Genomic DNA, 15,479 nt, shown 5'->3' on the forward strand with positions numbered 1-15,479 from the left:
AGGTTGGGAGGGAGGAAGAGGAAGAGGGGAGCGAGGGGCAAAGCAATTTGTATTAGCTAGGCTCAGATGTTTAAAATTCTACTTCCTAGACTATTTTCTTTTTGATTTAAAGGAACTGTACATGTCCACTAATCATCCAAAATACATACACGTATGTTATCATGTGGAATTTCTCCCTTGATTTCACCTGAGTTTTGCTTGAAGTAGAAAGATCCCGAGGGGCTAGAGTGAGAGTGAGAGTACAGCATCAGGTAGGGAACTTGGCTTGCATGTGGCCAACCAGAGTTTAATCCCCAGCACCACATATGGTCCTCTGAGCCCCATCAGGAGTGATCCCTGAGCGAGGGCCAGGAGTAAGACCTGAGCACTGCTGGGTGTAGCCCAAAAATAAGAAAAAGAAAGATCCTGAGCAGCTCCTCTAGGGTAACATCTGTAGATTGAAAATAAGCAAAGTAAAGGTAACTGCATGGCTAGAATTATAAGCTTAAAATTTGTTTGGGGTGGGGGCAGAGTGATAGTACAGCAGGCAGGGCATTTGCCTCGCATGTACCTGTCCTGGGTTGTATCCATGGCATAGCATATGGTCCCCTGAGCCAAGAGTAATTCCAGAGTACAGAGCCAGAAGAAACCCCTGAGCATTGCTGGGTGTGACCCAAAAAGAAAAAATATTTGTTTTTGATGGGGGAGGGAGAGAAATGCAGTACAGAACATGGGAAGGAAGGAAGGAAGGAAGGAAGGAAGGAAGGAAGGAAGGAAGGAAGGAAGGAAGGAAGGAAAGAAGGAAGGAAGGAAGGGGCAGAACAGAGCATTCTGGGATTCTAATAATAAAGAACTGGCATTTTAAAATGAAGACATTTAAAAACAAAAAATGTACCTCTGGAATTTCAGTCAGAGGTGGCTTGCAACAGCTTCTGTAAGAGTGAAACATTCAAAATTAAATATTCCCTGGTGGTGCAAAGGCACCTTTCTTGAATTCTACTGACCTCCTCAGATGTTCACAGACTCTAAGACAAATGAACATTATGGGAGGGTCGAGCTCTCCAACACAAGGCTGAAGATGGCAATGAAATACTGCAAGTGACATGTGGTGTGAATACTAAAGCCTGTCTATATGCCTATAGGAAATGAAGACTGAAATTCTCTCTAGTTCTATTTACAGACAGAACTGCAGTCCTGACCAATCTTTCAGAAAGAATCTTGTAAGGGCAGAAATGCGTAGATTGTATTAGTCCCATAGTAAGTTATTAAAAATAAGGAGTTTGATTTTAGTCTTTTGCCATATGTAGTACTTTTGAGTATTGTTGGCCCAAAGGGGAACTTTTGCATATCTAATGTTAGCACATAAAGAATATAGCCATTGCTGGCTTCTTAGGAAACCGGAGAGGCAGGTTTCTGGATAGTTACTTAAGGCAAATCAAACCAGTCCACAACTTAACATACTATCAGGGTTCATTTTCCAGGCGTGGTTTTTGCTTTGTGATAGAGGAATCTTAGTAACAACTCCAGTCAGGGTCTCATACCCTGGCCATATCACAGACTCCGTGCATCAGCCTTCTCGAAGAATGTAAATTAGAGACACATCATCATCACAGCACACAGTGGCAATGCTTGGTATTTACAGGAGTTCTGTCGTGAATCGTTACTCTCCTTTGAAAATCTAAATAGGTTTTTCAAAGACTGACTACAGCTCATGAATGAGATCTTAGGATTTCTCGAGCAGAGAAGGTCCCAACCTCCTTCTATTGAGCACTTTTCCAAGACTGAACACTGACTGCTCCACCTATGTCTTCTCACATGTCGGAAATGTGTTGGAAATTGGCCCTGCAACATGAGAGGCACTTTTGTTATGTGTAACATCTATTAAAACTTTTAAACCCAGGCTGAAATTTGCTGAACAAAGTAATAACACTTGCCTAATAGGCATTACCTACAAGGATTTTTCCCCTTTAATATAAAAGTATAACTACAGTGGTCCAATGTACAAATACAAAAAAATTTCTCATACTAAAAAAAACCGTACCATAATACTGTACATATAAAAACTGTTCAACAAGAATGATTTAAATATATCTGTTCCTTTCCAGATCTGGAAGACACAAATGTAAAGTTCTGCAACTGTATCACTGCCGGGATACTTGCCCAGGAACACTGTGTTTCCCCTTTTCTCCCCCTGTCCCAGCCCCGCCTTCAGAGTCCCCTGAGCTTGGATCATGAGCCAACAGCATCCCTGAAGATAACCAGAGCCAAATGTTTACTCAATGGAAGTCATTATTCAGTGAGCCGTTGCTTACCATAAACCATGAAAAGCGCAAGTTTTAAGCCCAGTCAAGATTAAATCCAGACAGAGGTTTTCCCATCCCCTGATTTGCTACTAGCACTGCTTTTGTTGGACCCAGCTTTGGACCCCACTTTGGCTTTTTTCCCCCGGGGACCATGGGGATTGTTTTGGTGATTGTAGGCCTGGATTGCTAAATCCAGGCGTTCCTGAGCCATTCTGATCTCCCGATGCAGAGTCTCGAGGTCGGCGGGGAGGTTCTCCTCGTGGCTGCCGTACTGTTGCTCCTGGGCAGTGTTGGCCTTGTTTTGCTTGTAGGTGATCTTAGCATTGGAGAGTTCAGTGTACTGTATTTGATCTGGCTTGACGGCGATGTTATAGCCAGGGGGAGCAGATGGCGTATTCCAAGTGAAAGGATAATTATAAGCACCCGGATCTTCCAGTTCCCTTCTTTTACTGTTTAGTGAGTCTCGAATGGTCCCAAACCCTAAATGAAGCATCTCCCAAATGTTAAGCAGCAGGCACAAGCCAGTGACACCGTACATTATCAGAAGGAAGATGGTCTTTTCAGTGGGTCTAGAAATAAAGCAGTCTATCTTGTGGGGGCAAGGACGTCTGCTGCACACATAGAACGGGTGGACTTGGAAGCCGTACAGGAAATACTGCCCTATCAGGAAGCCCACCTCAAACACAGTCCTTGCCAGCAGCTGCAGCACGTAGATTTTCATGAGCCCATCCTCCCGAATCCGCTGCCGGCCGTCATGCTTGGGTTTAGGTTGGTTTTGCTCTTTATTTTCTTTTTCACTTTCTAATTCCATCTCTGGATACATCATGGGATCCTCTTCATGGTCCTCCTCAGTCTCTTCCAGAGCCCGGTGCTGTTTCCAACGCATTGCATAGGGTTTGCTTCGGGCCGCCTTCTTGTCCGCTTCGCCGTGCTCCATTTTGGCAATCTTATGAATGGCATAGCCCAGGTACATCACTGAGGGAGTTGCCACCAGGATGATCTGGAACACCCAGAAGCGTACATGGGAGAGGGGTGCAAAGGCATCATAGCAGACGTTCTCACAGCCTGGCTGCTCTGTGTTGCACACAAATTTGCTTTGCTCGTCGTAATATATGGACTCTCCTCCGACCGCTGTCAGGACAATCCGGAAGACGATCAGCACAGTGAGCCAGATCTTGCCCACAAAGGTGGAATGGTTGTGGATCTCCTCTAGCAGACGTGTCAGGAAGCTCCAACTCATGGTGACTGGATAGGTTTGCCCTAATAAAAACGAATACCGGAGGTAAACCAGCGAATACTACAATATCAACAACTTTGTTTTTTTTTTTCTTTTTGGGTCACACCCAGTGACGCACAGGGGTTACTCCTGGCTCATGCATTCAGGAATTATTCCTGCCCGTGCTCAGGGGATGATATGGGATGCTGGAAATTGAACCCGGGTCGGCCGCGGGCAAGTCAAACGCCCTACCCGCTGTGCTATTGCTCCAGCCCCCTTCAACAACTTACCGATGACATTTCTAGAATTATTCTGCACACTAAGTCTAATGTCAAAGTTTATACTTGAACTGCTCTATTCACTTTAGCTTTTGTAAAAAAGTTTTTTGTTTTTGGGCTACACCTAGAAATGCTCAGGACTTACTCCTGGTTCACTCCAGGTGAGCTTGGGGTGCTCAGTACCATATGAGTGCTGAGGATCGAGCCTGGATCAGCTCTGTGCAAGGCAAGTGCCTTATTCGCTGTAATATCTCTTTGGCATCATGGTTGGTTTTGGGTGTTCATGGGGCTATTCCAAGCTCTGTGCTCAGGAGTCCCCTGGTGATGCATGGAGGACCATATGCAGTGCCAGGACTAGAATCAAGGTTGGCTGCATGCAAGACAGGCACTTTATCTGTTGTACTCTCTCTCTGGCACCTGTGTACAATTTTTTTTTCCTTTCTGGCTCATTCCCGGCGATGCACAGAGGTTACTCCTGGCTCACGCACTCAGGAATCACTCCTGGTGGTGTTCAGGGGACCATATGGGATGCTGGGAATCGAACCTGGGTCGGCCACATGCAAGGAAAATGCACTACCCACTGTGCTATCGCTCCAGCCCCTGTGTACACTTTTTTTAAAAAAGACATTTTATTTGATATTTTTGTAGGAGGCCGCACCTGGTGATGCTCAGGGGGTCATGTGGGATGCCGAGGATCGAACTCAGATTGGCTGCATACAAGGCAAAATGCCCCACCCCGGGTACTATCTCTCCAACCTGCTACATACACCTTTTTACGGTTAGAAGGTCCTAAGAAGTTTGGTATGCATTGCTTTCATGTCTTCCCTAATTTAAGGCAAAATTGAACCCACCATTTCTGGCATATTTTCAGAAACAGTACACAGAATTTTTTACATAGGCTATTATTTCACAAAATCTTTATTTTTGGGTGGGATGGGAGGGATGAGGGTGGGGAGGGATATTATCCATGGTGGTGGAAAATGGGCACTGGTGGAGGGATGGGTATTTGATCATTGTATAACCGAAACCCAAGCACAAAAATTTGTAAATCTACAACTGTACCTCATGGTGTTTCACTAATAAAAATAATAAAAAAAAATCTTTATTTTTATTTTTTGGTTTTGGGGTGACACCTGGCAGTGCTCAGGGGTTACGCCTGGCTCCACACTCAGAAATCACTCCTAGTGGTGCTCAGGGGACTATAAGGAGTGGCAGGGATCAAACCCAGGTCAACTATGTGAAAGACAACCACCCTATCTACTATACTATCATTCTGGTCCCATTTCATGAGATCTTTAAAACATTTTTTGAGGGGACTGGAGCCGCCAGACGTGGACCCAAAATAAAAACAAGCAAAAAATGTATGCTAAATTGAATTTAGGATATGAAATCCATGCAATAGGCATTTATTTTAAAAAGTATTCTGGAGGGGCTGGAGTGATAGCACAGCAGGTAGAGCTTCTCTGTCTTGCATGCGGCCGACCCAGGTTCAATTCCCAGCATCCCATATGGTCCCCCGAAGACCACCAAGAGTGATTACTGAGTGCATGAGCTAGGAGTAATCCCTGTGCATCGTTGGGTGTGACCCTAAAAGAAAAAAAAGTATTCTGGAGCACAATTTTATTCGAAGTTGCTTAAATTCATGGCCATAATCCTTATAAGTAAACCTAAGTTTGATAATGTATGTAGAAAGGTGAATACAACTATATACAAAGTATACTTCTCCCGCTTTATGCCTATAGAGTACAGATTATTAACACTAATAATGTCTAAATCTTTTTTTTTAGTTTTTTTTGGGGTGGCCCACACCCAGTGATGCTCAGGGGACCATATGGGATGCTAGGGATCAAACCCAGGCCAGCATGTGCAAGGCAAGAGCTTTATCTACTGTACTGTCTCTCTGCCTCCACAGTCTACATATCTTGCCTGGGACTTGGGAGATAGCTTAAAAGACTGGAGAGCATGTTTTGCATGCAGGAGTTTCAGGTTCCGTACCTGGTCCCCCTAACTCCACCAAGAGTGCCCCTGAGCACTGTTGGGCATGGGCCCCTCCACCCACAAAATAAAATAAAATACATTTTACCTGTTATCCGAAACTTCTGTTATCCAGAATATTCTTAGAAAAATGATGTTTTGCTTACAGCTTCTCCAGAATCTCTCTAAAAGGGTAAAAAGAGAAAGTAAGGTCATAGATTTCCTTCCGCAAAAAGCAATGAATCACCAAAATGCCATTTTCAGGAGGAAACAAAGTATTCTACGTGCCACAGGATTCAATCAGTGTAAGATGGCAAGAAACCTGAGTTTGAATACCACTACTTCTCCTAATACATCTGAGTAGGAGGAAATATGTAACAGTGACCCAGAGATTCTTAATCATCATAGTCTGAGAAACTATGACAAGAAGATGAGTCATTTGCAAAATTCCAATGCAGATGAACTCTGGCACTTATAGGAAAAAGCCAAAGTAGAAAAATCTCAGCAAATTTAACTCGGGTCATTAAAGTCCTCGTGAGAAAATCTTCCCCCTGCGTGCTCCAGTCCTGCTCTACTCTGTGAAGCAGCCAGTATCTTTCACTGAGAGCTGAGTAGCCAACGGGGAGCAAGCTGTTCAGTCAGAACACCCAACAGCTGGCTCTCCGTCACCATCACGGGACACCCTCAGACACAGGAGGTGCTTTACAGAAAGAAAACACCTGCATCTGCATTGTGATTAAAAAAAAAAAATCTAGTGTTGGAGAGATGGTGGAAAGGGCTGGAGCCCATGTTTGGCTTACAGAAGGTCTTGATTTGACCCCCCAGAGTCGGCAACAGCTTCAAAATAAAACAAAAATACCCAGGAAAAACTACTGCTCAAGCTATCAACTCTGAACAGCTACGGTTAAAAAAAAAATCACCCATGAAGTACCAACATTCTCATTTACTCTGATTTATTAAATTTTGTATTGGGGTCATGCCTGATTATGCTTAGGTAAACCATGAGGTGCTGAGGACCAAACCCAGGCCTCCTACTTTACACAAAGCCTGCACTCAGTCTGGTGCGCAATATTTCTGGCCCCCTCATTTATTAAATCTAACACAACCTTTGCATGTTATGTGTTCAACAGTAGCTTAGTTAAAAAGTTAAAGATTTGGGTTAGAGTGATAGTACAGCAGGTTTTGCATGCAAGCCAACCCAGATTCGATCCCCAGCCTTCCATATGGTCCCCTGAGGACTGATTGTCAGGAGTGATTCCTAAGTGCAGAGCCAGGACTAACTTCGAGTAGTGCTGGTGTGGGCCACCCCCTCCAAAAAAAGTGAAACTTTTGGTTTTATTATTACTTAAGTTTTGGAGACATACCCAGAAGTGCTCAGGAGACCATATGTGGTGCCAGGGATCAAACTTGAGCTGGGTGCATGCAAATGCATTATCCGCTATACTATCTCTCTCGCCTTGCTATTTATTTATAACTGAGATCACCGTGTGCTGAGGAATCTGAGTTTAAACTCTGGCACCACATAGTTCCCAAAGTGTCACCAAGGTGACCTTGGTCCCTGACACTGCAGCTCCAGAAGCTTGGGCCCCAGCATTGGACCATCTGGCCTGGTTGACCGCATATCTCTAGGAGTGTCCCAGGGATCCCTGACACTCCACTTGGAGGTCTCAACCAAAAATAAATAAATAGCACTGCACTGTCCTCCCGTTGTTCATGGATTTGCTTGAGCAGGCACCAGTAACGTCTCACAACAAATTGTGAGACTTGTTGTTACTATTTTTGGCATATCGAATATGTCACGGGGAGCTTGCCAGGCTCTGCTGTGCGGGCGGGATACTCTCGGTAGTTTGCCAGGCTCTCCGAGAGGAGCAGAGGAATCGAACCCAGGTTGACTGCGTACAAGGCAAACACCCTACCTGCTGTGCTATCGCTCCAGCCCAATAAAGAAATAAAAATTAAAAAAACTAGGGAACGTGAAGACAGGACAGCAGAATTCTATCACACAATTTGAACAACAGAGGGGGAAAAGAACAGGGCTGAAGAGAGAACACAGCAGGTAAGGTGCTCACCGTGCACGTGACTGACCCTGGCACCCAGGTTTCCTGGCACGCTATATGGTCCCTCAAACTCCACCACAGAGCAGAGTCAGGAGTATGCCTTGACCATTGCTGGGTGAAGCACTCCCCCCCACAAAAAATAATAAAGACTCCAGTCTGTAGGACTCCAACAAAGGATCTAGTATTTGTGTCATCAAAATCACAAAAGCAGAACAGGAAGATCATTATTCCATGAAATATTAGCTGAAAACCTCCCAAATTCGGCAAAAGAGTCACTAAGTAAGCGAACCCCAGAAAGGATAACCCAAAAAGGAGTTTAAGGCACACTCACCTTGCATGCACCTGACCCCAGTCTGACCTCTGAGCATCAACAGGAATGACCCCCTGAGGACTTCCAGGTCTGATCCAATCCCTCCCCAGCCTCCCCCCAAAAAACCCAAGGCACCACATGTGGTCCCCCAGCCCCACCAGGAGTAATTCCTGAATGTGCTGCTGAATGTGCACCCCAAAGAGAGAGAGAGAGACAGACAGAGGCAGAGAGACAGAGAGAGGGAAGAAAGAGGGAGCGAGAGAGAGAAGAGAGAGGAGAGAGGGAGAGAGAGAGAGAGAGAGAGAGAGAGGAGAAAAAGAAACCCCCGACAAAGCACCAAAATTAAGGAAATACCTAAAAAAATGTGTTAAGATAAACATGGTCACGGTCCTCCCGTTATTCATCGATGTGCTCGAGCGGGCCCAGTAAGGTCTCCGTCATGAGACTTGTTACTGTGTTTGGCATATTGAATATGTCACGGGTAGCTTGCCAGGCTTTGCCGTGTGGGCGAGATACTCTCGGTAGCTTGCCGGGCTCTCCGAGAGGGGCGGAGGAATCGAACCCAGCTCAGCCGGGCTGGCTGCGCGCAAAGCCAACGCCCTACCACTGTGCTATCGCTCCAGCCCAAGATAAACGTGGTGGGAAAAAAATAAAGTAGGGGCTGGAGAGACAGTTTAGGAGGCACTTGCATGTGGCTGCAGCATCCCCAGCCCTAGGGTGGCTTCCAGCACCACTGTATGATCCAAGTACTCTGTTCCCAGGCATTTATGTCCAGGGGTCAGGGAAATGTACAGTGGAGGGGCATCTGCCTAACCCACACGGCCAACCCAGATTCCACCTGCCACCAGCACTGCCAGGTGTGGCCCCCAAACAGACAAAACAAAAATGTTACACTCTGCCTATTAGCAGAATTTACAATTTTATCTAGGACACAGTGATTATTTGCTGATATGCATCATATTCTCGGCATAGAAAGGCTCAAAACACTTTATGTGAGTTATTATATTATATAAAGCTTAGTTTCAGGGCTGGAGTGATAGCACAGCAGTAGGGCCTTGCATGTGATCGAACCGGGCTCAATCCTCAGCACTCCAGATGGTACCCTGAGCAGTGTCAGGAGTGATACCTGAATGCAATGTCAGAAGTAAGTCCTGAGCACCGCCGGGTGTGGCCCCCAAACCAAAAATAAGTAAATAAATAAATAAATAAAATGCCATCTTCTTTTGGGGCTGGAGAGATAGTATAGCAGGTGAAAACAAGTGCCTCACCCAGATTCGATCCCGGCATCTCATATGGTTCCCCAAGCACCACTGGAAGTTGTTCCTGAGTACAGAGCCAGGAGTAACCTCTGAGCATTGCCAGGTGTGGCTCCAAAATAAAACAAAGAGTAGGAAAATTATTTAAGGGGTAGAGATAGTGGGGTGGGGGTGGGGGTACTTAAGGTACATGCCCTGCATGCGGTCAACCCTGGTTCACAGCTTATCACCACGTGGTCCCCTGAGCATCACCAAGTGTAACCATTAAGGTCCCCAAGCACCACCAGGGCAGCCTATTCATCCCCAGCACTGCAAGACCTAAGCAGTCAGCACCGCATCCCTGGGACCTTACAGGTTGGCCTATTACTAAAGATGCACAAGAGCCCTGAGCCTCCTGAGTACTTGGAAAGAAAAAAAAATAGTAGAACTCAAGAATTCCTGACATAAATTATGCACTTGGATCACCATGGAATTAAATTAGAAAGCACTAAAATTTAGCTCTCATCCCCTATTTTTGTTATTACTGAAAAAATCTCTCTATGGATATTTCTAATCAAAACATGTTGTCATGTTCCCAGAAGAATGATTTTCCTTTCCCCTCATATCCCTTAAATCTTACTCCATTTTTATTATCAGCAAAAAGCACTTTATCTTTTTCTAGAAATAAACCTGTAATTTACCTATGAAACAAGAAACAAGGGCCAGGGAGATGGCACAGTGGTCAGGGATCACGCCTCCGCAGCACTGCTTGGGTGGCCCCAGACCAAAAAAAAAAAAAAACCCAACAAAACACAATTAAGAATTTATTTCATAGGTAAGGTGCTCAAATCCACAGTGGATGCTCATCTGTTTCAATCCCCAGGAAAAACTTACATTTTAGATAAGAAACTGGTATAGAAAAGTCATTTAGTCAGCTGCAGCTAGTGATACAGGGTAGTTCAAGTGGTTAATTAAACTCCCAAGTCTCTTCACTATGCCATTGTTTTGTTTTCTTTTTTGCGGGGTGGGCGGGCTACATTGGGTGGTATCCAGGGGCTATTTCTTATTTTTGGCTCTGTGCTCAGAGTAACCCCTGACGAAGTTCTGGGGACTATATGACAAGTGCCTCATCTCCTGTACTAACTCTCTGGCCCAAACGCCATATTTTCTTAAGTCCTATATTCAACATGACATCATCGTGTGCTCTCAATTACACATGATGTAATGTAATTGAGAGCACACGACGAATTTTTCAATATGAAAAATCAGGAGAATTGGAAACTACATAATGAAAACTACCTAAATGATGAGCCGGAGCGATAGTACAGCGGGTAGGGCATTTACCTTGCACACGGCTGATCCAGGTTCAATCCCCGGCATCCCATATGGTCCACCAAGCACTGCCAGAAGTAATTTCTCAGTGCAGAGCCAGGAGTAACCCCCTGAGCATCACTGGGTGTGACCCAAAAAGAAGAAAAAAAAGAAAAGAAAAAAGAAAACTACCTAAATGACTGAGAACAGATAGATGGTAAACTATGATAATACCCCTTTGACCAAAAAGTACACATACCTGAGCTGGAGAGATAGTACAGAGATAGATGGGTAGGGCGCTTGACTTGTACACAAGTCAGGAGTAACCCTGAGCACTGTCAAGCATAGTCCAAAAACAAAACAAAAAGAAAAGTACACATACTAAGCTTCCACACAACCATCTACCTAAAGTCACTAGCCCCCAAAACAATACATATAATAGATATCAGGATATGTATTCAAAAGTCTGGAAAAGGGGCCTGGAGAGAGAGTACAGCGGGTAGGGTGTTTGCCTTGCACGTGGCTGACCCGGGTTCAATTCCCAGCATCCCATAAGGTCCCCTGAGCACCGCCAGGAGTAACTCCTGAGTGCAGAGCCAGCAGTAACCCCTGTGCATTGCCAGGTGTGACCCCAAAAGCAAAAAAAAAAAAAAGTTTCCAGGAGGACAGTGTTCACTGTATTTAAAGTTTGAAGAAGGGGCTGAAGAGTTAGCATAGCGAGTAAGGCACTTCCATTCAGTTGACCCATGCTTGAATCTCGCCTCCACATATGGTTCCCTGAGCACTGCTGGATGTGTCCCTCATTTAAAAAAAAAAAGTTGACTAAAAAACATTGCTAAATTTGGTAGTGTATAACTTATCAGTGCTAAAGGGAACTTCAGGGCTGAGAGAGCCGCTAGAGAGACAGCACCCCTCGGGAGAACCTCCTCCGGATGCCTATGGCTGCCCGATTCCCATGCCCTGTAGCTGAATGGGCTCCAAAACAGGGACCACAGAAGAGGCCTGCCTCAAAACTGGAGGAAGAGACTTTTTCCTGGACAGGTGGTAGAAGTTTGCAGATGATCATATCACTATTCCCGAGCCACTGCCCCCTGTATTTGTCAGTTTCTCCAAGAGACCCATTCTGGACAAACATCTCTATAAAATACTACCAGCATAAGCAAAGCAATTCATGAGAAGTGCATCTGTGCACTCAGAGAATTCCCAACAAGGCACCGTAACAGATAAGAGTGTCCGGAGAACTCCCTTCAAAAAGGAAAATTTAGTCCTGGATTTCACTGAGGTGCCTCCGGGCTTAGCGATGGTCTGTAGCTTCTTGGGATGGGTGGAAGCCTTCCCTACACAGACTGAAAAGTCCAGAAAATGGCTAACTGATTGTCTATCAGATGAGAAAAGGGTTCACCTTTTTGGCAGAGGAAATGCAAGTACTTGTTCTGTTTTGAGGCCACACCCAGAGGTGCACAGGGCTTACTCCTGGTTCTGCGCTAAGGGATCACTCCTGGCAGGCTCGGGAGGCCATATGTAGTACAGGGGATTGAACCCGTGTCAGTCACACACAAGGCAAGCACCTTATCGGCTGTACTGTCTCTCCAGTCCAAGTGATGCAATTGGTGTCTAAGGATCTGGGGATCACCCGGAGGTGGCACATAGTCCATGATATGGAAAGGTAGAACAAATGAACAGGACCCTCCTAGCACAGCTGGGGAGACTTCCTGACCTACAGAGGGATCAATTACTGCCCATAGCACTGCTTAGAATTAGGTCTAGGTCATCTAAGAGCACAAGACTAACCCCTTTTGAAAGTCTGTTTAAGCAGCTATCCCTATTACTAAAGGACCTCTAGCATGACTTAGGAGAAATTGGTGACTTTACCCTAAGACTGTAGCTGCAGGCCTTAGGAGACCCTAACTCAATAAATAGGTTCAAGAGAGACTTCCTGTTAGCTTAACCACCCTGGTACATTTGTACCAACTTGGGGATGCAATCAGATAGAAGGATGGAGTAACCAACCACCAGAGCCTCTTTTGGAGAGGTCCTTTTGTTGTCATTTTTTATTATTTCCACAACAGTTAAGGTAGCAGAAGTTCTTGGATCCCCCACAGCCTGGGTCAAGCCCGCAAGCTCTGACTGGGTATGCAGCTCCAATCCAATCTCACTGTGCAAGGCCACCCCCCAGGACATCTGAGCACATCCTCTTAACATCATCCTGTGGAACCATCATCTGATCCTGAATCCAGAGACAACAGCCCTTAAGTCTGAGATTCAACCCTTTTAGTCACCTAAGGAGCTGATCTATGCACTCCGAAGTTTGGGGAACCAACTGGATGCAGAGTGGAACATTAGAGAATGTTATCTGCTCACCCTTTCCCGTCTCTGCGTGGAGAAACTGCTCTTGCTCTTCACTGTGGCTTGGATACCAATACTCCCCAAGAGTGGCACTGCGTCTCATGAATTCTATTCACTATGTTATTTCCCCTTACTTTTGGGTGCTTATTTGAGTTTGGCTGTGCTTTATATTGCTCCCAATTCCGATCCTTCAGGGGCTGGAGATATAATACAGTGGGTAGGGTGCTTGCCTTGGCATGTGGCCATGCTCATTTGAGCCTGGAGGCATCCATATGGTCCCCTGAACACTGCCAGGAGTAATTCCTGAGTACAGAACCAGTAGTAACCCCTGAGCATCTCCAGTTGTGCCTCCCCTTTGTCAGTCCAATGAAACCAATTCCAATCCTTCAGATTGTGATCAGAGTCCATGACTGAAAGGAACACAGTGGCATCCCTGATGATGCTGTGGAGATACAAACAAGCTCTGGACAAGAATGGTGATACTCCTTGACCCCACTGGGGTCTTAGGCAGAAATGCAGCAGGAATCCGCAGGAGGTGGAATGTAAGAAAGGGAGGCATGTGGAAAGAGGGAAGAGGGAATGTTTCCTCCATGACAGGACACCTAATAGTCCACTAGACAATATTCTTCCAGAAACAGTGCATCAGACACCTAACAGTCCCTCAGGCAAGGGTCACACCAACCAGCCTGTAGGGAAGAAATGTCCTTATCTAGCAAATGTCCTTATCTGCTTCCAGGTTCTGTAACCAAGCTTGCCGAGGGCTACAATTATTAAACTGATTACCTCAGATGTTCTGGAGGCTCGGACTCTGGATAGAAACCCTCAGAGCCCGTGTAGACATGTTAATAAAGCTGCTTCCCGAGAAATCAGGGCCACGTGCTTCTGTCTCTTGCCAGCATATCCTGCACCTCCTCTCCGGCCCTCTCAAAATTTTTCATCCTTAATATCTAGCTCAAAGGTGACTTCAAGTTTTCTTGAGTAGCCTCTTCTCCAGAAAGCCCATAATAATTTTGTTTGTTGGGCTGGAGAGATGGCACAGTGGGTAGGGCATTTGCCTTGCACGCGGCGGACCGGGTTTGATTCCCAGCATCCCATATGGTCCCCTGAGTACTGCCAGGAATAACTCCTGAGTGCAGAGCCAGGAGTAACCCCTGTGCATCACCAGGTGTGACCCCAAAAGCAAAAAAAAAATGTTTGTTTTGGGGCCACACTGGCTGTCCTCAGGGCTTACTCCTGGCTCTGCACTCAGAGATCAGTCTTGGAGAACTTGGGGGACTATCTGGGGTGCCAGGGATCAAACCCAGGTAGGACACATGCAAGGTGCCCTATCCATTGTTACTATCTTTGAGTCCAATAATTTTTTTTATTCCACAAATATCAGAACTTCTTCTATTAAAGCAAGGCTAGTGGTATTGGTTTCTTTTCTGGAATATGAGTTCCTCAAGGGTAAAATCCATGTTTAAAATTTTTTTTCTGAGTTACTAGCACCCAGTATGCTGCCAGGGATATAAAACACACTCCACGAAGGTGCATGAAATTAAACTAAAAATACAACCATTTGTATTTGTAAACCATTTCTACACAATATAATGAATGCTATAAAACTACAAACTAAAATCACAGAGAAGCAAAGAGACTAATTCCTAAGAACTAAAAAGTATAAGCTGCCAATTATACCTCCATAAACCTGGGGAGAAAAATATAAGCTCACTGTAGAAGCCAAGTGGGTCTCAGAATGATGGGTCTGGTTTCTGCAGGCAGAGCTGGGTGAGAGGTAGAGGCAGGGCAGGGGGAGAAGTAGTGAATGCAAAGTCTCACAAGACTGGAACCTGATGGAGGGTGTTCGGGCAGTAGCTGTGGAGAAGCTGAACAGAGAAGGCAAGCACCAGTTTGCAGAGGACTTTAGCACATCCTGGAAACTAAAATTAAAGATATATGTAAGTGGGGCTGGAGTGACAGCACAGCGGGTAGGGTGTTTGCCTTGCACACGGCCGACACAGGTTTGATTCCCAGCATCCCATAGGGTCCCCTGAGCACCGCCAGGAGTAATTCCTGAGTGCAGAGCCAGGAGTAACCCCTGAGCATCGCCGGGTGTGACCCAAAAAGAAAAAAAAAAGATATATGTAAGTAATCATAAGTAAATGCTTCTCAGATGTGCTCAACAGACCACCTGCCTCAGAATTATCCACAGTGCTCAAGAGTCAGATTCACAGGCGGTTCTACCCGATCCCACTCCCACCCATGCTACCTACAATGATCTGCTATAACACTTACAACTATATACATATCCAGCTATATATTTAGAATATATTTTAGAATTGCTGGGTCAAGCCAGGGATATAGATGGAGGCGGGAGAGCACTTGTTTTGCACCTGTGTGGCTCTGGGTTCAACCCAGCACCACCACGCACACACACACTTACACACACAAACACAAACGCACACACAAACACACAAAGTGCAGGTCAATA

The 15,479-nt window shown here is 45.5% G+C and overlaps 1 protein-coding gene across 2 annotated transcripts in view; it reads right to left on the reverse strand.

Annotated features, from left to right (window-relative positions):
* Window positions 1–1,784: 1,784 nt before the first annotated feature.
* Window positions 1,785–15,479, reverse strand: part of GJC1 (gap junction protein gamma 1) — a 29,768-nt gene continuing 16,073 nt past the window's right edge. Inside the window, exons 2-3 of one of the 2 annotated variants that reach the window (XM_056127378.1) lie at window positions 5,860–5,935; window positions 1,785–3,542 (exon numbers count right to left, since the gene is read on the reverse strand). In XM_056127378.1, coding sequence (XP_055983353.1) covers window positions 2,332–3,522 — 1,191 coding nt within the window. In that variant the 5' untranslated portion in view covers window positions 3,523–3,542; window positions 5,860–5,935 and the 3' untranslated portion in view covers window positions 1,785–2,331. The remainder of the gene's footprint in view (window positions 3,543–5,859; window positions 5,936–15,479) is intronic. The other variant, XM_056127377.1, reaches the window with a different exon arrangement.

The sequence above is a fragment of the Sorex fumeus genome, unplaced genomic scaffold, assembly GCF_029834395.1.
Source record: "Sorex fumeus unplaced genomic scaffold, SorFum_2.1 ptg000063l, whole genome shotgun sequence".
In the NCBI taxonomy this organism is placed as follows: Eukaryota; Metazoa; Chordata; class Mammalia; order Eulipotyphla; family Soricidae; genus Sorex; species Sorex fumeus.